Below are 22,185 nucleotides of genomic sequence, written 5' to 3' on the forward strand. Positions count from 1 at the left end.
CGACGTGGCAATGGACCACTTCTTGCAGTGCGAGTCGAGAGCAGTAAAATTGCTGCAAGGCAAGGCTCGGCAAAGTAAGCTGACTGACTTTTGGCAATAAATTTTTTTTTGCAAGCCGATTCCCTTCCTTGTCTTTTCTGCCTCATTCTTGTGCTAACAAAATTCCCGCAAAAGCGAAATGTTTTGCTTTCCCCGGCGATTTCGTTATTGCGGGTTTCGACTGTACCTCATGTAATCATGACTGTGATGGAACGTCAAGCGAAGTGTTATGTGGCCATTATAACAAGCTACAATAAGCTGCCTGCCTAGAGCAGAAATACCTAGTGCACATGCACAGCCCAAACACATCTTGGGCAGAAGATGTGCCACAACACCTTATGATGTCATGATCATGACACTCGTCAAACACACACACATGTAGGAGCACATAAACGCAAGTGTCTTTTCATTAAGTATTCAGTGCACTTTATAAATCTTGGTATTTCTTAAACTTATATGAAGTCGGGCCTCATTATAAAGAAGTTGTATTTGATTGAAAAATACCTTCATTATATGTAATACTTGCTATCAGTACACAAGCTGATATTGAAGAAGAAATTAATTGTATGATGCCGTTTCCTGCGTGCTGTACATTGATATCCTGATGTACCATTTTTGTCATGTCATTGTTGCGTTTTTTTTTCTCTTTCATTGTATTGTATTGTATAGTATAATGCTGTTTATTCGATGCCATAAGCTGTTTACATTGATGTATGTAACCCCCCACTATAATGCCTAAATGGCGCTGTGGGTATGAGAGTAAATAAAAAAAATAAAAAAATTGCTATCCTGTCGATGGTCTGTCAGTGACTGACATACGGAGAACACAAATAACACTAAATTACACATGCACACTTTGTACTGCCATTATTGTGCAACTGAGCGATCAGTGTGGTAACACGGGATTGGAATTCTTGCTCGACAGCCACAGGCTAGCCAAGCCAAGCAATTGGCCAAAACATGCATTCATGACCAAATTGGGCCATTCCAAGTAGCCTTTTGCTCAGTATTTGTAATTCCTCCTACTAGAATACATATTTCCACTTCTGTAGTACGGCAAGGATGATAGGAAGACGTATCAGCGTTTAAAGAAAAGAAGGAGCAAGCAGTAATAAAAGATGGTTCTTGCTACTGTTCCTGCTGACTAATGCTTTTGTCCCTCGAGTATCCAAGGCCCACAACACTGCTGGAAGTGTGGGGTACAGTCGAACCCGGCTATATCGAACTCGAAAAAAAAAAGGCTATCAGTTCGATATAGGGCATAATTCGATATATGCCTGCTAAAGAGTTGGGTGTCATAAAAGCACATATCATTTATAAAAGCACTTTATTGATGAAACTAGCTTAGTTTTGCATGAAATAGTCCTGTATTTTCTTCAGCTTGGGCAATTTCACTGCCTGCGATGCACGCACTTCTCAACATTGTCTAAAGAGTCGGAGCAGCTGAGGCCGCAACCTTCCACATTTAAAAAAAAAAAAACTTTTGTGCACAAACAAACAGGGACGAAGAAAAGGAGCGACACAAGGACGAGAGTTTTCTAACAAATGATTTCATTTCCGAAGAACCATCTGCTTATATACCTACAGATTTGCGCGATCTAGTCAACATAGCATGCCTATGGGGAACCAGCGCTGAATAGGCGGCGCGTCGAAAAGAGTGCGTTGCACGCCGCCCTGTCAACGAAACGCGGCATACTCCAGCCGCTCGACCAGACGACACACACGTGCGCGGCCGTATTATAGTTCGTATGTTTCCGCTTTCGCGCCGCTTCAAGTGGACAGTTTTCGTAAAGAAGCTAGCGCCATCAAGTGAAGCAATAACGAAAGGAGCTTTTTAAGCTTTATATCTTTTTCACAGTGTGTCGCGGTGAGCACGTGTGTTTAACGGTTGCGCCGTGTGCCGTTGCCATGCTTGCGTGGCAGCCTGCCTCGCAAATCTAGCAGCTATGGCTCCGGTAGTGCTGCGCTATGGTTTCGGAAGTATTAGTTGACCTGAAGACTTTCCATATTTCTCTGGCTAGACATAAAAAATTCTGATGTTACTTCGCCACAGAAGTCAATGGAGAAGAAAGTTTTATCGCATCAGCTGACTCGCGCAAGCAAGGGTTTGAGTGCTCCGCTGCTGGATCCGTAACAACGCTGGCTACATTTATCACTAATTACATAAATTTACCGGATGCATCTCATCGCCGAGTCCTCATCCGCATGCGCATGTTAAAAAACACATGGGCGGCTTAGTCGCGCGTGCGCCGGCAGTATGCGCACACAACTTGTATTACAAGGCAGCTTCCCTCCCACACAATTCTTAGCAATGAATGGATAATATTTACTTTTCGTATCGTATGCTTCGTTTGGTGGCATTGGAAGGGGCTTGGCGGTGGTATTGCGAAGGAAAAATGGTTGGTACATATGCCGGATAGTGCATGCTATTGCTCATTTTGTTTCTGACGAAATGCCGACTGCACATTCTGCTGTTTGGTACTGGCTGCCACGGCTGACCATCTTCACTATCGAATAAACCAAGCACACACGCGAAATTCGATTTACAACCAGCCCGACACCGCTTGACAGGGCGACAAGACGGGAACTTACTCTGCTCGCCTGACTGCTTGGATCTAACGCCGCAGAAGGATACATCCTCACTCATCCCGACGTAGTTGCGGCACTTGTATACGCAACAGTATCGTCGGCGTCCTTTTGTTTTCCTTCGACTATCAGTGCACGCAAGGCCACTACCAGCAGCAGTTTTCGTCCGCGGGAGCGGCTGAGTTGTGCATGTTCTGACTGCCAGGGCGGCGCTGTAGGTGTCGTGAAAACTCTAGCGCTGGTTCCGCATAGAGCATATAACAACACTTGTGATAAAATGCCGCGGAACAACGCCACCCGGTCAACATAAAAACAGCAAGGCGCATAAAACAAGGACTTTCATACTTTTGACCATGACAAGTGCTTGTTTTATGAGCCTTGCTGTTTTTATGTTGACCGAGTGGCGTTGTTCCGCGGCATTTTATCACAAGAGTTGTTATATGCGCTATAGGCGTGCTCTGTTGACTAGATCGCGCAGATCTGTAGATTTAAGCAGGTGGTTCTTTGAAAATAAAACCAGTCGTTATAAAGCGCTCGTCCTTGTGTTGCTCCTTTTCTTCCTCCCTGTTTGTTTCCGCATGAAAAGTTTTTTAAAAATGAATCTGTTCTAACTAGGCCGACTCGCAGTTATGCTTCCACATTCGCGCAGAAGCACCAGACTAGTGCGAGTGCACCAATCACCTCGAATGATGTCGGCAAAGGATCGTCAGTGCTTTTCTCATTGTGCCCACTATCATTTGTGCTCGGTACAATGTCAGCAATGTACTAGACTTCATTTTCGGGCTCTCCCATGGTCGCGACATCATCATCCGCACTCACAAACTCGTCGACCGTTGATTCATTAATGGCTTGTGAAAATTCTGACAACCTGCTCGAAACTTCGGCAACACCAGCAATGGCTTCGTCGCAATCATCAGAATTTTCAGCCATCACTGAGCAAGCGGAAGCCGGCACGTTTGAAGCAATTTTGGATGAAACCCTTGTACATGGTCGCCTCGGCGTCTTATACACTGGCTGTGCATATGTGTATGGCGCCACGAGCACAGCGTCGTGAGCTTGACCGCTTTATTAGCCCTAATCTCACCCTTATTCTTTAAGATTGCCCTGAGAGTGCTCCTTGGAATCTTGCATGCTGCGGCGACATCCGACTTCTCACCACCGTTCAACTCGTTTTACGATTTCGAGCTTCACTGCGAAAGGCAAATTTTGCCACTTTGCACTAGCCATCACAGCAGCACTGCTGGAGAAGGCCCACAAGGTGCAAACACAATGAACCAGAAAAGCAGCGAGACCACTTGCACGACGAGGGCACAAGAGCCTCTGATTGGCTGTCTGGGCAAGCACTGCGGGCAGGCCAGGATAACTTTTTGCAGGGGGATGTCGACGGCTCGCACGACGCGGTGCAGTCATGGTAGGCAGAGCGGGTGGATGGAGCTGCACTGCTGAATTTTCCTGCCACCACGAGGGAAAGCCGAATTCTGGGGGCACTTTTGCGTCACTTGACGTTCAATATATCGGGAGTCACTGCTATTTTTGTCAGATGTAAACGTAATTTTTGCTATATATACTCACTGTAACTATACTGTATTCAGAAATTGTTTGACATACAGGATAATTCTATGTAAATGGGTTTGATATAGTCGGGTTCGACTGTACTGTGTCCTGATGCTTGGGACTCGTACTAGGACCCGTACATGCAGTCCAGAGACTTAACCTCTCGTCACCACTCTAGTGCACCGATTCAGCCGCCGTGTGCTAGGCCTGAGCCCCAAAATCACTACCATTCCAGCTCCGATCAGCATGAAAATTCCTGCATTGGCAAATCTACCTCCTTCACAGACAGCGACAAGCCTTTCCCACGTGACTTTTTCAATATCCTCGCATTCCGAAAATTTTTCCTGGCGACACATTTGAAGGTGTTGAGGACCGACTTTATCAGTATGAAAGGCTTGCTAAGGTCAGTGATTGGAGCACAGAACAAAAACTTGTACACACTTCTTTCACTCTAGAAGACAGCGATCTTGCATAGTTTTGCAACAGGGAAGAGAGCTACCAAACGACTTTTTGGCACCAGCTCCAGGATACATTCTCCAGTTCCAGCCGGCGGGATTACACGCGACAGCTGTTCAAAGCATGCTTTCAGCAGCCCAACAAAAGCGTCGCCATGTGTGCTGAGAATATGGCCTGTTTATTTCACCAAGCTGACCCCAATATGCCTGAGACTAAAAAAGTGCACCATCTCATGCGAGGAATTAAATAACAATTATTTGCAGGCCTGGTTCAAAACCAACCATCAATGGACATCCTGTGATAGCCCTTGTGGACACCGACACTGATTTCTTGATTATGTGTCAAGAGCTGGTTGACTACTTTAGAAAGGTGAAAACAACATGGACAGGGCCACACATCATAAGTGCCAGGGGTCAGCTAATGGCGTCAATGGGTACCGCCAGACTCTGTAGCGGTGACTCAAGCTTTGTCGGCATGTTCGTCACACTCCCCAAGTGCTACAAGGAACACATTTTGGGCATGGATTTTTTGTGGGATTATGGCACAGTTATAAACATTCTAGGGCGTGTGGTCATATTTTCTGCGAGCCCAGATGTTAACGGCAACAAGGAGGGGCAGTGCAAGCGTTTATGACTAGCCAACAAGATGACAATACCACCATGAATCTGCTCACATGTGTCTGTCTTTAGCGAGAGGCCTTACCATAGTGATGCAATAGCAAAACAGATAAGCATACTACCACCCACACAAAGTGTTTCAACTGCGAAAGCATTCTGGCATTAAATCATGGCCATGCAGAAGTGCTCCTTAGCAAGGAACATCACCACATCCCAAAGGGCACTGCAATGGTGTGCTGCGACGACACAGCACAAGACCGCAGCATCATGGAAAATGAATGAAATGATTGCTCAGGCAACAATGTCTATCGACGTTAGCTCCACCTTGTTGCCCTCCAAGAGGCAGCATGTGAGGCACAGTTTGAGAATTGGTACAACAGTTTGAAAACTGCTTTTCATCTACATCCAAGGTCAAGCAAACACCACTGACCAAACATCAGATAATTACAGAAGATGCCACGAGACCAATATGTAAGAACCCCTACCGTGTGGCCCAAGAAAAATGTGAAGAAATACAAACGTAGGCGAAGAAAATGCTAGAGGAAGATGTCATACAGCCTGAGTCGTTGGGCGTCTCCCGTGGTGTTGGTCAAGAAAAAAGACAGTAGCTTGCGCTTGTGTATTTGCAAGCTAAACCAGGTAACAAAGAAAGACGTCTACTCTCGCCAAGCATAGTCGATTCACTAGACAGGTTGCACAACGTGCATTATCTTTCCTCCATGTAGTTATGTGATAGTACAGGTCTCGTTCACCATCATTTGTTGTCATCACGGGAACAGGTAACTTGTTGGAACATAAAGCATGTCTTTTGTTAATTTCAGTAGCCTTGAAAATGTGTAATCTCTTGTGATTGATATGTTGGACTTCACAAAATAAGAAAACTTTTGTGTTCTAATGTGTCTCTCTCTGAGTAAATAAAGGGTGTTAAAATCCCTGCTTAGTCATGCAAGCCCCCCCCCCCCCCCCCCAAAATGCATGGAATGAAGCTCACTCAGGTGATAACATACACTGACCTGAGAAGGGTCTGCACTGGCATGAATGCAGAAGACGCCCGAGTCCCCATATGCGTGGTTGTACGCAGTAGCATTGTACATCCAATGGTACCTGCATCACCATATCAGCATTGCACAGGTTGTACATTCTTGGGATTGGTGCCAGGCCAAAGTCGGTATAGACTGGTTCCTCAATGGGCATATTCCTCAAACAGTGTACACAGTAGAACCTTGTTCATACATTTTGTAAAAGACATAATCACCCGCCACCTACCTTTCCCTGTATTTCCCACTTCCCCTTTCCCCAGTGAGGACTAGCAGGCTAGAGACACACTCTCCAGGTCGACCTCTCCTCCTTTCTCTTCATTAAAATCTACTCCTCCTGTGAGAAAAAACGTACTAACCGGGACAACGCACGATCCGAAGTAACTAAAGAACATTTGACAGATTCAACTATTGCTGACACCCCCGTAATGCGAAGCGTCACGCGACTCGTTGCGGCACGAGACGACCTACAACGAGCTGGTGGTGCTCTGATGGCCCAAGACATGTTTTGTTATTTTTTTATTGCGTGGTTTCAAGAGGGCAACAGAAAACCGAAATGTATACAAGCTCACACTGCCATACATGCTGCCATAACTTGCTATTCTTTGGAATCACAGATGAAACCAACACCTTGGTATCATTACTGATCCAGCTCAAATAGACCGCGTGCATCCCCTTGGCCAATACAACGATGAGAAGAATAGACCGGTCATTCTCAAGTTCGCATTTTTAAGGATAAGCAGCGCGTAATAGGCCAGACAGGCCGCCATTGGAATCTGAACCTGGCAACGTTTAACGTTAGAACGTTATCTAGTGAGGCGAGTCTAGCAGTGTTATTGGAGGAATTAGAGGGTAGTAAATGGGATATAATAGGGCTCAGTGAGGTTAGGAGGACAAAAGAAGCATATACAGTGCTAAAAAGCGGGCACGTACTGTGCTATCGGGGCTTAGCGGAGAGACGAGAACTAGGAGTCGGATTCCTGATTAATAAGGAAATAGCTGGTAACATACAGGAACTCTATAGCATTAACGAGAGGGTGGCAGGTCTTGTTGTGAAACTTAATAAGAGGTACAAATTGAAGGTGGTACAAGTCTATGCCCCTACATGCAGTCATGATGACCAGGAAGTCGAAAGCTTTTATGAAGACGTGGAATCGGCGATGGGTAAAGTCAAAACAAAATACACTATACTGATGGGCGACTTCAATGCCAGGGTAGGCAAGAAGCAGGCTGGAGACAAGTCAGTGGGGGAATATGGCATAGGCTCTAGGAATAGCAGAGGAGAGTTATTAGTAGAGTTTGCACAACAGAATAATATGCGGAAATGAATACCTTTTTCCGCAAGCGGGTTAGCCGAAAGTGGACGTGGAGGAGCCCGAATGGTGAGACTAGAAATGAAATTGACATCATACTCTGCGCGAACCCTGGCATTATACAAGATGTAGACGTGCTCGGCAAGGTACGCTGCAGTGACCATAGGATGGTAAGAACTCGAATTAGCCTAGGCTTGAGGAGGGAACGGAAGAAACTGGTACACAAGAAGCCAATCAATGAGTTAGCGGTAAGAGGGAAACTAGAGGAATTCCGGATCAAGCTACAGAACAGGTATTCGTCTTTAACTCAGGAAGAGGACCTTAGTGTTGAAGCAATGAACGACAATCTCATGGGTATCATTAAGGAGTGCGCAATAGAAGTCGGTGGTAACGCCGTTAGACAGGAAACCAGTAAGCTATCGCAGGAGACCAAAGATCTGATCACGAAACGCCAATGTATGAAAGCCTCTAACCCTACAGCTAGAATAGAACTGGCAGAACTTTCTAAGCTGATCAACAAGCGTAAGACTGCGGACATCAGGAACTATAATATTGACACGTGTACTTATCTTTATCGGGCGACCACGTTTCACCGCTTAACTGTTATCGCACAGCGCGGGACGCGCCTGCATGTATCCGACGTTTCTGGAAAGTTATCGACGCTTCTATCCGCGTGTCTGTTGTCGCCGAACCTTGTGTTATCAGATTTCGTCGCGTGACACGAATGGTGTAGAACTTTGTGGAAGACACGCGGGTCCCATCAGGTAATCTGGAACATTCGACGACTGATCTATAAAAGCCGACGCGCTTGACCCACTGATCAGATTTTCGACGATCGCCGACCGTGTTCGCCGCTATCGTTGTGCTATAAGTGTAGCCTGTTTTGTGGGCACAGGTTCGCCCAATAAAAGTTAGTTTTGTCTATCACAGTATTGCTACTGTGTTCTTAACGTCACCACCACGTGACATCTGGTGGAGGTGCTTTGCGTTCATGCACCGGATGCCCCCACAAAGCCGTGACCCAAGCCCTCACTCGGAAGACACCAACGTCGACAAGAACCAGCGAGGTAGCCGCAGGCTGCAAGGACTGCCCCCGGAACACGGACTTTTGCCCGAGACGACTAGAAGGATGGCCACCAAGTCCACCCCAATGGCAGCACCAGCGTCACCCGTCGTGCTGCAGCAGCCCAGGGAGCCTCCGACGTTCCGCGGTTCAACTTTCGAGGACCCGGAAAGCTGGCTTGAGACGTACGAAAGAGTCGCTACCTTTAACAACTGGAACAGCGACGACAAACTGCGATATGTGTTCTTCGCTTTGGAAGACGCGGCCAGGACGTGGTTCGAAAACCGAGAAGCCACCTTAACAACCTGGGAACTTTTCCGAAGCGGCTTCCTTAAGACATTCGCAAGCGTCGTACGCCGAGAACGAGCCCAAGCGCTACTAGAAACCCGGGTGCAGCTACCTAATGAGACGACCGCGATCTACATGGAACAAATGAGCCGTCTCTTCCGCCACGCCGACCCTGAAATGCCCGAGGAGAAGAAAGTCCGCCTGCTGATGCGTGGTGTGAAGGAGGAACTTTTTGCCGGAATGGTACGAAGCCCACCGAAGACCGTCGACGAGTTTCTTCACGAGGCCACCAGCATCGAGAAGACACTCGAAATGCGAAACCGGCAATTCGACCGCCGCACGACCTCGACAAACTCCGTCGGAGTTCAGTCACTGGCCGCCGCCGACCTACGCGAGGCTATCCGAGCTGTCGTGCGGGAGGAGCTACAAAAGCTGTTCCCATCATCACAGCCTCAAGTGGCTTCGATTGCCGACGCCGTGCGTGAGGAACTCCAACAACAACTTGGAGTAGCCCCTGAATCGCCGCAGCGTGAGCCGCAAGCGATGACCTACGCCGCCGTCGCACGCCGTCAAGGACCCCCTCCTCGACCACGCCAGGGCCCTGTCACGCCACAGTTTCGTCGTCCGCCGCCGCCGCCGCCAGCACGACCACCCGTCGCCCAGCGCACCTACGCGAGGAAGACGGACATCTTGCGTGCTCCTGACCACCACCCGCTCTGCTACCACTGCGGAGAAGCGGGTCACGTCTACCGACGATGTCCGTACCGGGAGATGGGACTGCGAGGTTTCGCCGTCAACGCGCCGCGTCCACAGCTTGGCGAGCGCGCACGTGACATCGCCGATTACCTCGCCGCTACTCAGTGGAGCCCTCGACGGCCGTCCCGTTCGCCATCACCAGGCCGCTACCTGTCGCCGCAGCGCCGACCATACACTGGCCCAGCCCGGGGCCGGTCAGCGAGCCCATATCCGGAAAACTAAAAGCAGCAACCGATGGAGGTGCGGTTAACTGACGAAGATCCTCCGCCGCCGACGAAGACGACGACGAAACGATCTCGACGACATAACAACGACACGCCGCCGTCCCGACGAAGTTAGGAAGGCAAGACTACACCGACGAACGACGACTTGACGACGCGACGTTCTAACTTCAGTTCAACACGACGCAGCCGTGATCCGACGCCAAGACCCAACTGCAACGCCAGACAAAGAACCACCGACCTCGACGTACTTCTCGACGGCCACGAAGTCACTGCCTTAGTCGACACAGGGGCCGATTACTCCGTAATGAGTGGACACATCGCCGCCCAGTTGAAGAAGGTTAAGACTGCATGGGAGGGCCCCCAAATTCGGACCGCTGGAGGACACCTGATTACGCCGACAGGGATCTGCACGGCAAGAATTACCGTTCATGACCGGACTTACCCTGCCACCTTCGTTGTCCTCCAACAGTGTTCACGAGACGTCATTCTCGGCATGGACTTCTTGAATCAGTATGGCGCAGTCATCGACCTGAAGTCGAAATCGATAACGCTGTCACAAGATCAAGCGATACCACCGGAGACCTATCGTAGTCAACACGCCTTGAGTGTGCTCGAAGATCAAGTGAGCATCCCGCCGCGTTCCAGCATTATTATTTCCGTCGGCACTGAAACACCCGCTGACGTGGAAGGCGTCATCGAGGGTGACCAACATCTACTGCTCGATCGTGAAATTTGCGTCGCAAGAGGGATCGCTCGACTCCACGCAGGGCAAGTGGAAGTTATGCTAACCAACTTCAGCCAAGAGTTCAAGCACATCAACAAAGGCACGACAATCGCATACATCGAGGAAATTGTGGAAACAAGCAATGCCTTTGTCCTCTCGGATTCAGCCGTATCTACCCCGATGAGCATTATCCCCGAACCAGACTTCAACGTGAATCCAAGTCTTCCTATTAGTAAGCAGCAACAGATCAGAAGTCTTCTCCGACGATACAAAGACTGCTTTTCGACGTCATCGAGGATTCGACAAACACCAGTTGCAAAGCATCGCATAATAACCGAAGAGAGCGCTCGACCACTCCGCCAGAGCCCTTACCGAGTTTCGACGCGAGAACGTGAAGCTATTAGGCAACAAGTCGACGAAATGCTGCGCGACGACATCATCCAGCCGTCGAAAAGCCCGTGCGCCTCTCCCGTAGTCCTGGTAAAGAAAAAGGACGGAACCCTACGCTTCTGCGTCGATTATCGTCGATTGAACAAGATCACGAAGAAGGATGTGTACCCCCTTCCACGGATAGACGACGCATTGGACCGGCTCTGCAACGCTAAATACTTCTCGTCGATGGACCTCAAGTCTGGTTACTGGCAAATAGAAGTCGACGAGAGAGATCGCGAAAAGACTGCCTTCATCACGCCAGACGGCCTGTACGAGTTCAAGGTCATGCCATTCGGACTGTGCTCGGCGCCTGCAACGTTTCAGCGCGTCATGGACACGGTGTTAGCCGGACTGAAGTGGCAGACGTGCCTTGTTTACCTGGATGACGTCGTTGTCTTCGCCGGGAATTTCGACGATCACCTTAGGCGGCTTGCGACCGTGTTAGAAGCCATCAAGTCATCAGGGCTCACTCTGAAGCCGGAAAAGTGCCGTTTCGCTTACGATGAGCTTTTGTTCCTAGGCCACGTGATCAGCAAATCAGGAGTACGCCCCGACCCACAGAAGACAGCTGCCATCGCAAAGTTCCCGCAGCCAACCGACAAGAAGGCAGTGCGCAGATTCCTTGGCATGTGTGCCTACTATAGGCGCTTTGTCAAGGACTTTTCACGCATCGCGGAGCCGCTAACACATCTAACCAAATGTGATGTCGCGTTCAAGTGGGAAACGCCTCAGGCCAAGGCATTTCAAGAACTCAAACGACGCATGCAGTCGCCGCCGGTACTTGCGCACTTCGACGAGGACGCCGATACCGAAATCCACACTGACGCCAGTAGCCTAGGCCTCGGTGCTGTCCTAGTCCAGAGGAAAGAAGGACTTGAAAGGGTGATATCGTATGCTAGCCGGTCGCTGTCAAAAGCGGAAAGCAACTATTCTACGACTGAAAAGGAATGCCTCGCCATCATTTGGGCTACAGCTAAATTCCGCCCTTACCTCTATGGCAGGCCATTCAAAGTCGTCAGTGACCATCACGCATTGTGTTGGCTAGCTAACTTAAAGGACCCTTCAGGACGGCTGGCGCGGTGGAGCCTCAGACTACAAGAATACGACGTCACGGTAATATACAAGTCCGGAAGAAAACACTCCGACGCCGACTGCTTATCGCGCGCCCCCATCGATCCCCCGCCGCAAGACGACGAGGACGACGACGCCTTCCTTGGGATAATAAGCGCGGAAGACTTCACTAAACAGCAACGAGTCGACCCGGAGCTAAAAGGTCTCGTCGAGTATTTGGAAGGGAACACCGACGTTGTCCCTAGGGCATTTAAGCGCGCGTTGTCTTCATTCACGCTACAAAACAACCTGCTCGTGAAGAAGAACTTCTCGCCAGTCCGCACCAGCTACCTTCTTGTTGTACCGTCAGCGCTGCGTCCAGAAATACTGCACGCCCTACACAACGATCCAACCGCTGGGCACCTCGGATTCTCCCGGACGCTGTCGAGAATACAGGAAAGGTATTACTGGCCACGTCTGACCGCCGACGTCACCCATTACGTCAAGACATGCCGAGACTGTCAACGACGCAAGACACCACCGACAAGGCCAGCAGGATTACTACAGCCGATCGAACCTCCTCGCCGACCATTCCAGCAGATTGGGATGGATTTGTTGGGGCCGTTTCCGATATCAACATCCGGGAATAAGTGGATTGTCGTGGCGACGGACTATCTCGCCCGTTTTGCTGAAACTAAAGCTCTACCAAAAGGCAGCGCAGCCGAAGTGGCGAAATTTTTCGTGGAGAACATCCTGCTGCGACATGGTGCCCCAGAAGTCCTCATCACCGACAGAGGAACGGCTTTTACAGCAGAGCTCACCCAAGCCATTCTGCAGTACAGCCAGACAAGCCACAGGAGGACAACTGCCTACCATCCGCAGACGAATGGTCTCACGGAGAGCCTGAACAAGACGCTTGCCGACATGCTAGCGATGTACGTCGACGTCGAACACAAGACGTGGGACGCGGTCCTGCCGTACGTAACCTTTGCGTACAACACGGCGGTGCAAGAAACAACACAGATCACGCCGTTCAAGTTGGTTTACGGCAGGAACCCGACGACGACGCTCGACGCCATGTTGCCGCACGTCACTGACGAAGAGAATCTTGACGTCGCTACCTATCTACAGCGCGCCGAAGAAGCCCGACAACTCGCCCGCCTACGGATCAAAAACCAGCAGCGTACCGACAGCCGACACTACAACCTCCGACGACGCTTCGTCGAGTACCAGCCCTGCGACCGTGTTTGGGTATGGACCCCGATACGCCGACGAGGACTCAGTGAGAAACTACTCCGACGCTATTTCGGACCCTACAAGGTCATCCGACGTATTGGCGCACTGGACTATGAGGTTGTGCCAGACGGCATTTCGCTATCACAGCGGCGCCGCTCACGACCTGAAATAGTCCACGTTGTGCGACTCAAGCCGTACTACCAGCGTTAATGAACTTTGGGGCTTTCCGTGACTGACCCTTGGACTTTGTTTCTTTTCGTTGTTTTGTTACTTATGTTTAATAAGTGTCCTTTTGTGTTTCGCTCTCTTATATTTGTAGCATCGGGACGATGCTTTTTAAGAGGGGGGTATTGACACGTGTACTTATCTTTATCGGGCGACCACGTTTCACCGCTTAACTGTTATCGCACGGCGCGGGACGCGCCTGCATGTATCCGACGTTTCTGGAAAGTTATCGACGCTTCTATCCGCGTGTCTGTTGTCGCCGAACCTTGTGTTATCAGATTTCGTCGCGTGACACGAATGGTGTAGAACTTTGTGGAAGACACGCGGGTCCCATCAGGTAATCTGGAACATTCGACGACTGATCTATAAAAGCCGACGCGCTTGACCCACTGATCAGATTTTCGACGATGGCTGACCGTGTTCGCCGCTATCGTTGTGCTATAAGTGTAGCCTGTTTTGTGGGCACAGGTTCGCCCAATAAAAGTTAGTTTTGTCTATCACAGTATTGCTACTGTGTTCTTAACGTCACCACCACATGACAATATGGATAGAATTGAACAGGCTCTCAGGAACGGAGGAAGCCTAAAAACAGTGAAGAAGAAACTAGGAATAGGCAAGAATCAGATGTGTGCGTTAAGAGACAAAGCCGGCAATATCGTTACTAATATGGATGAGATAGTTCAAGTGGCTGAGGAGTTCTAGAGATTTATACAGTACCAGTGGCACCCACGACGATAGTACGAGAGAGAATAGCCTAGAGGAATTCGAAATCCCACAGGTAACACCAGAAGAAGTAAAGAAAGCCTTAGGAGCTATGCAAAGGGGGAAGGCAGCTGGGGAGGATCAGGTAACAGCAGATTTGTTGAAGGATGGTGGTCAGATTGTTTTAGAGAAACTGGCCACCCTGCATACGCAATGCCTCATCACCTCGAGCGTACCGGAATCTTGGAAGAACGCTAACATAATCCTAATCCATGCGAAAAGGGACGCCAAAGACTTGAAAAATTATAGACCGATCAGCTTACTGTCCGTTGCCAACAAAGTATTTACTAAAGTAATCGCAAATAGAATCAGGAACACCTTAGACTTCTGTCAACCAAAGGACCAGGCAGGATTCCGTAAAGGCTACTCAACAATAGACCATATTCACACTATCAATCAAGTGATAGAGAAATGTGCAAAATATAACCAACCCTTATATATAGCTTTCATTGATTACGGGGTCAGACAGAAAGGGGTCAGACAGAGAGATACGAGAAAGGGGTCAGACAGAGAGATACAATCTCTCCAATGCTATTCACAGCATGTTTACAGGAGGTATTCAGAGACCTGGAGTGGGAAGAATTGGGGATAAAAGTTGATGGAAAATACCTTAGCAACTTGCGATTCACTGATGATATTGCCTTGCTTAGTAACTCAGGGGACCAATTGCAGTGCATGCTCACTGACCTGGAGAGGCAAAGTAGAAAGGTGGGTCTGAAAATTAATCTGCAGAAAACTAAAGTAATGTTTAACAGTCTCGGAAGAGAACAGCAGTTTACGATAGGTAGCGAGGCACTGGAAGTGGTAAGGGAATACATATACTTAAGGCAGGTAGTGACCACGGACCCGGATCATGAGACTGAAATAACCAGAAGAATAAGAATGGGCTGGGGTGCGTTTGGCAGGCATTCTCATATCATGAACAGCAGGTTGCCACTATCCCTCAAAAGGAAAGTGTGTAACAGTTGTGTGTTACCAGTACTCACATATGGGGCAGAAACCTGGAGGCTTACGAAAAGGGTTCTGCTGAAATTGAGGACGACACAACGAGCTATGGAAAGAAGAATGATCGGTGTAACGTTAAGGGATAAGAAAAGAGCAGATTGGGTGAGGCAACAAACGCGGGTAAATGACATCTTAGTTGAAATCAAGAAAAAGAAATGGGCATGGGCCGGACATGTAATGAGGAGGGAAGATAACCGATGGTCATTAAGGGTTACGGACTGGATTCCAAGGGAAGGGAAGCGTAGCAGGGGGCGGCAGAAAGTTAGGTGGGCGGATGACATTAAGACATTTGCAGGGACAACATGGTCACAATTAGTACATGACCGGGGTAGTTGGAGAAGTATGGGAGAGGCCTTTGCCCTGCAGTGGGTGTAACTAGGCTGATGATGATGATGAATAGAAAAAGGCTACAAATTCAAGAACACTAATTTTGCTGTTCGTGAAGATTTTTCTATGCAAACCCGTATCGCTCGACGCAAACTAATTGACTTTGCAAAAATCGAAAACGCGCAATTTAAGCTAATTATCGATAAACTAAGAATCGATAACAATGTGTACAAAGACGATGCAGCGTCCGCCGCTGTAGTTCCCCTACCCCGATAGCAAAGACCTAGATTGGGAACGCATGCATTTAAGAAAAAACCCAATTAACCACATGAGCTTATTGTGCCCTCGCACCTATTCATATCATTAACTAACACTCGTAGCATTCTTCCTAAACACAATGGAATTTCGACATACTTAGATGACTGTGAATGTGACATATTGGCACTTATGGAAACTTGGTTCAGCTCTGAAATTACGGATAGCGAAGTGCTACTCGATTCTAATGTTTACATTATCTATCGCAGAGATAGGGACGACAGAAGAAGTGGTGGGGTATTGCTCGCCATAAGAAACATATTACGTCATTTCTTGTGCCGATTCCTTTGAGTCTTGAAATTCTGTGGGTCTGCGTATCATTTCCACAATCGAATGCAATTTATGGTGTATGCTACAGACCACCTGATAGCTCCTACAATTTCATTTCCGAATTGCACGATAACATTACCTCTATTCGATCCAAATATAACAAAGCTGAAATTTTTCTTCTTGCGAGGCTAATCACGTGCATCTTGTGAGTTCATTCAACTAACACTTGATTTTTCACTTGTGCAATTAACAGACCAACCAACTCATATCAATAACATTTTGGATCTTGTTCTATCGTCCGTGCCTGACAGGGTTAACACTATCACTTTTGTGGATGGGTTGAGTGACCACCGGTTATTACAATTCACAGTTCATACACCTTCATGCTCACGTCACCTGAAAACTAAACAAATATTTCATTACAAAAGAGCAAACAACAGTGCTATTAACAATGGTTTGGAAACTTCATGTCGTCATTCTTAACTTTTTCTGAGCAGACAGTGAACGAGAATTGGTGCCTGTACAAAGAAAAGCTAATGGAATTAGCATATGCGCATATACCAAAGGTCTCATTTCACGTTAACTCATCGAAACCATGGTTCAGTAAACCTCTTCATACTCCAAAAAACGTGTGGACACACCTGTTTCTTGGAGCAAACATAAGACTTGTGATGTAGCCTACTGCAATGCCCTGCGTCAAGCCAAGCAAACGTATTTCTCTTGTGATCTGCAATCACTGCTTCAAAACAACCCAAAAAATTTTTGGAAAGCGATCTCTCGCATTAAAGACTCCAACATGTCACAAATACTTGATAGTTCTCGCTTGCCGATTGCACGAGGGCTTTCAGCATCTATCTTTAACAATTACTTCATGGCCGTATTTACAAAAGAAGACCATTCGAAAATGCGAACACCCATCAAACTCGTTTATCCATACATGGCCCCCATCAATATAACAACCACTGGTGTTGCTGAGCTGATCAACAACCTCAAGATGGCAACTTCTTCCGGCACGGACGGTATGAACTCAAAAACCTTAAAATATACAGTAGCACCCTCTAGCACAGTCCTTTCCTGCTTGTTTCAACAGTCCCTCTCAACAGGAGAAGTTCCGTATGACTGGAAGGTCAGTAAAGTTATCCCTTTTGTTAAGTCTGGCGATAAAAGCACTGTTAACAATTACCGCCCAATATCACTAACAAGCGTTCCTGGTAAATTACTAGAACACAATCTTTTCAAATGTAGCAAATCACTTCGAAACCAACAAGTTCTTTTTTAAACATCAGCATGGTTTTAGTAAAGGACTATCATGTGAAACACAACTATTCAAATTGACTACGGATATTTTCCTAAACATGGATACGGGCCCACAGACAAACTCCATTTTCATAGACTTCCCTAAGGCTTTCGATCGCGTTGCTCATTGCCGTCTCATAGCTAAACTTTCATGCTTAAACATCTATTTCCTAACAGCATCTTGGATAAGAAATTTCTACTCATTCCGTAAGCAATTCCCCATCGTCGCTAACTTTATTTCCAGTATCAGCGATGTAACATCTGGTGTACCACAAGGAAGCGTACTCGGACCATTACTTTTTCTGATCTATATTAACGACCTGCCATCCAAAATAATGTCATCCATATGCTTGTTCGCAGACGATTGTGTGATCTATCGTCGAATATGCTGACCTTCTGATCACGTTGCTCTCCAACGAGATCTTGACCGTATTACTAACTGGTGCTGTTCTTGGCAAATGGCCCTTAGCACTGATAAATGCAAACTAATAACATTCACCCGCAAAAAGACATTTTCCGCCTTCGATTACTCACTGGATAAGAACCCCGTCACCCGCACCAACTCGTACAAGTACCTCGTTATTCTCCTTACACCTAACCTGTCATGGTCTGCGCACATCGAAAAAATAACTGCTAAGGACTTGCGTACGCTCGGTTATCTTAAACGTAACCTGGGCGATGCTCCTGTCCTCACCAGACAAATCGCCTATCAGACATTCATAGGGCCACAACTGGAATTCGCAGCCCCTATCTGGTCACCTCATAAGCTTACTTAATCTCGACTCTCGAGTCAGTCCAAAACCGTGCTGCCCGCTTCATTGTCAGAGACTATCACCGCGACTCTACGTGACTAGCATTAAGTCATCTTTATCCGTCTCATGTTTTGAATCCCGAAGAATCGTAGCATTGCTTTGTCTGTTTCTCAAGATGGTCCATAGCATGTGCCCATCCACCCTGCCACTCACACATCCATCTCGTACGTCTCGGCGTCTGCATAATCATCTGAGTTTTCAGCGTATCTTTGGCTGAACCAATTTTTTCAATTCTTCCGCGTTACAACGTGCCATTCAGCATTGGAATAACCTACCAAACGACATAGTTGACATTCTTGACCCTGTATCCTTCAAAGCACGCTTATGCATATTATTTCCATAATTCATCACAACTAAACCATATTGCGCACTTAAGTAAATACTTTTAGCGAAGTTGTATAGTGTTTCTTTTAGTTTTGCTTTAATGTTTGTTTTGTATTGCAATAGCATTGTTAGAGACTTGTTCTTTCATCTTCACCAGCTACCAGTTGTATAATTTCTTGGTACACCTTTTTTTGCTACTTCACACAGTTGTTTTGTTTCATTTACCGCATTATTTATATTGTTAGATATTTGTTCTTTCATATTTACTCGATAACAATGTATAATTTCTTAGTACTCCTTTCTTTTTGCTAATTCCCTGTATCCTCCCCTCACGCATAGTCCTTCGGGAGCCTGTGAGGTAACTGAACAAATAAATAAAAAAAAATTCCCTTTTGATTTGATGACTTGATGATGAAGGTAGTGCAACACCAGGCTGAGCCCCAGTGGAGGTGAAGCAGGCATTAAGCACCCCCCATATGTGGGCCGATCCCGACAGTAGTGAAATGCTGGGTTGACCCACGGCATAGGAGAAGCAGGCGTTTAGCAGTCCCCATACGTGGGCCCATGCTGAAGGGCGCATTACAGGTTCCCAAGCCCACAGGGGTTTTGGACCCTTTTTGCACTATCACCAGGATCGGCCCACATGATTTTTTTGTTGACGGACACAAAAAAAAAAGATGGAAGGTTAGTCATATACAGCTTTCGCTGTAAAAGGCAGCAGAATGTTGATCGCCAAATAGATTGATTTGTCAGCACTTTAGGAATGCATGTGAGGAGTGGTGGCGTGGGCGGAGGGTGGGGGAGGGGGGTATGATGCTTAATTTCGGGGGAGGGAGGGGCCTGGGCCCCCCTCTGGGTACGTGCCTGGTATAACCACTTGAAGAGTTTCGGCAGAGCAGGCTGAGCAGCATGCATGGGCCTATTCTGCTCTCTGGGCAAAACGGGCCCTTCCGCAGAATGGGAAGGCCCTCTATCAGAGCTTGCACCACAGTATAACCAGTCTCGGCGGCAAGCAATGTTGGGCCAGTTGGCTAGACCTGGACGAAGATGCTTTGTGTTTGGCTTTCCTTATTTGCCGGCCATCGTGAAATGCATTATCGCCACCAGATGCCAACAAGATGCTGCCTGCATCTTAGAAGCATGGGTGAGGCTTCAGTACCACTGTCTAACCTCCTCCCAGCACTTCCCATTAGACTTTATCTTGCAGTGCACTTGTGTTAATACCCAGTGTAATTTCATTTGCGTATCACTATGTGTGCTCAACTTTTGAAGTGTGCAGTGTTGGGGTTGTCACTTTAAGCTTATGATGGTGCACCACAGCTAATCTGTTCACTCCTGCATTGACATGACACTCGAGTAACCAGCTTACCGGTTGAGCACGTTGGTGTAGAGGCGGGTGTACATGCCTTTGCCAGGTCCACCAGCCGAGAAGGAACCCCCACCACCCATGATCATGTTGAGAACGCAGTAGGCAATGAAGTCGGGGTCCTGGTGCGAGCAGCTCTCCAGGCCCAGCACAAAGTGTGCCAGCTCGGGGATTGGAGTCTGGCCAGGGCTCACATTCGACAGGTCCTTCTCAACCTGACATCCAAACAAAAAGTTGTTCCATGCCTCCAGCTGAACGATTCTCTTGCTCGCACTCAAATTTCACACAGGGCGAGCATTTATCGATGGGTGCAGTTTAGCACTTTGAGGGCATTGCTTAAAGGGACACTAAAGGTTAATAATAAGTCAACGCGGACTGTTGAAATACCATCCCAGAAACCTTGACACGCTTGTTTCATGCGAAGAAGAGACTCATTTTAAGAGAAAATGCGTTCTGAAGCGTCCGCATACCTCTAGCGCAGTTCAAATCGCCCGCCCTCTGATCGAGGAGTGATGACGTCATGGTCTAATAGTGACAGTGCACCGTCGGTGAGTAAAACGGCACCCGCAGACGGCGCTACGGCTTTTCTGCGCAAAATGCAAACGCGCGGCCAGAAACAGAGCCAAGACAGAGCCAACAGCAGTGCGAAAGTGGAACTATGGTGGCTAGCGGAAGAGAAAGCGTGCGACGATAAGCTGGTTCTTTATTTTATGATGCCAACTTTGACACTCGTTGCAATGAACCACCCTGACAATGACATATTGGCTCGTGATGCTGGGCTCGACTTCAGCGATTTAAGCACTGATGAACGTGATTTGCTGCTGAGGGCTTGTGTTGCCAGCGTCGTTGTGCACTACTATGATGGCAACTGTATGTCGTGGCTGTACATATTCGCACATTTGTAGCTTTTCCTTCATGAAAACCAAATGCCGCACTCGTCTTCGAACCACAGTTGTTCTTGCACTTCAAGAGAATACAGGAAAGACAGACGGAACAGCGTTACGGGAAAGCATTGTTTAGACAGGCACTCCACACGACTTCAGTAAGTCGGCGTTGAACTAGTAATCCTCTGGACGAAAGTGTAGCGAGCACACGATGCAATTTTTCGGCACTTTGCCAACGCACTGTGGCAGAGGTGCGGCACTTAACCACTTCGAACGGAGAGGTTCACTTGTTGGCACACAGTGATAAATAATGTTGGATTTGCCGCTACAACTGCCCTTGACCAAGTTCCGCAGACCGTTTGCGCATCCCACGACATCACATGGACGTGGCACTGTCGCTGCTTGTTCCAAATGCAAGTTTCGTGAGCCAGCAGAACCAGCGCAGCACGACACGATAACGAAGCAACTCAAACTCCAAAGCGCACGCGGCACAAGAGTCGAGCGCGCAGAGTCGAGCGAAAACCAAACCTTTCGGCCACCCATACTACTGAAGGGTAACGTCAAAATGTTATTTTTTCTTAGAATCGAACAGAAGTATACAAGTACCATTTTTTTCTGCCTTATAACCTAATAAAATTATCTTTTTGATACGAGTATTTGAGTACTAGTGACATAAATTATGAGGAGTGCCTTCGTCATCGGGCTAGTACCGGAACGTCGCTGGGGGGTCTCAAATCGTGTCATGCATTTACCTCAATTTCTCAGTTACTAAAGCTCTGTTCGCGATTATAGTGACATCTTAGACATTCTAGATTATTGCTTTATCAATTTAACTTGACTTCATCGTTACCTTTAGTGTCCCTTTAATTACAGTTTCATGCAGAATAAATTAGAGAGAAAACCTTTTTTTACTACGGCAGTGATGTTACTGGCGCTTGCCATTTCAGACCAGCTTTGGGAGCAGCCAAAAATGCATTTCGGAGCAGTAAAACAGACTTTCGGAGCAGGTTTATGAAAGTGGTTGCAAACTAAATTATATGGCGTTTTTACAGCAGGCAAGCCATGTGAAAACAGTAAGTGGTCCTTACTATGGACTGTGTGAAAGCGATGGTGTACTAAGAGGCGCTAAAAAGCACTTCAGTGGCTTAGAAAAGTACTGAAGCAGTTAGACCTGGTACATGCAGACTTTGGAGGAGTTTCGAGAACCTTAAAGGGACCCTGAAA

The 22,185-nt window shown here is 47.7% G+C and overlaps 1 protein-coding gene across 6 annotated transcripts in view; it reads right to left on the minus strand.

Annotated features, from left to right (window-relative positions):
* LOC139048163 (mitochondrial-processing peptidase subunit alpha) overlaps positions 1-22,185 on the minus strand; it is a 364,881-nt gene that overhangs the window by 220,124 nt on the left and 122,572 nt on the right. For all 6 annotated transcript variants that reach the window (XM_070522712.1, XM_070522716.1, XM_070522715.1 and 3 more), the window contains exons 9-10: positions 20,081-20,292; positions 6,266-6,356 (exon numbers count right to left, since the gene is read on the minus strand). In XM_070522712.1, coding sequence (XP_070378813.1) covers positions 6,266-6,356; positions 20,081-20,292 — 303 coding nt within the window. The remainder of the gene's footprint in view (positions 1-6,265; positions 6,357-20,080; positions 20,293-22,185) is intronic.

Source organism: Dermacentor albipictus, chromosome 7 (assembly GCF_038994185.2).
Source record: "Dermacentor albipictus isolate Rhodes 1998 colony chromosome 7, USDA_Dalb.pri_finalv2, whole genome shotgun sequence".
In the NCBI taxonomy this organism is placed as follows: domain Eukaryota; kingdom Metazoa; phylum Arthropoda; class Arachnida; order Ixodida; family Ixodidae; genus Dermacentor; species Dermacentor albipictus.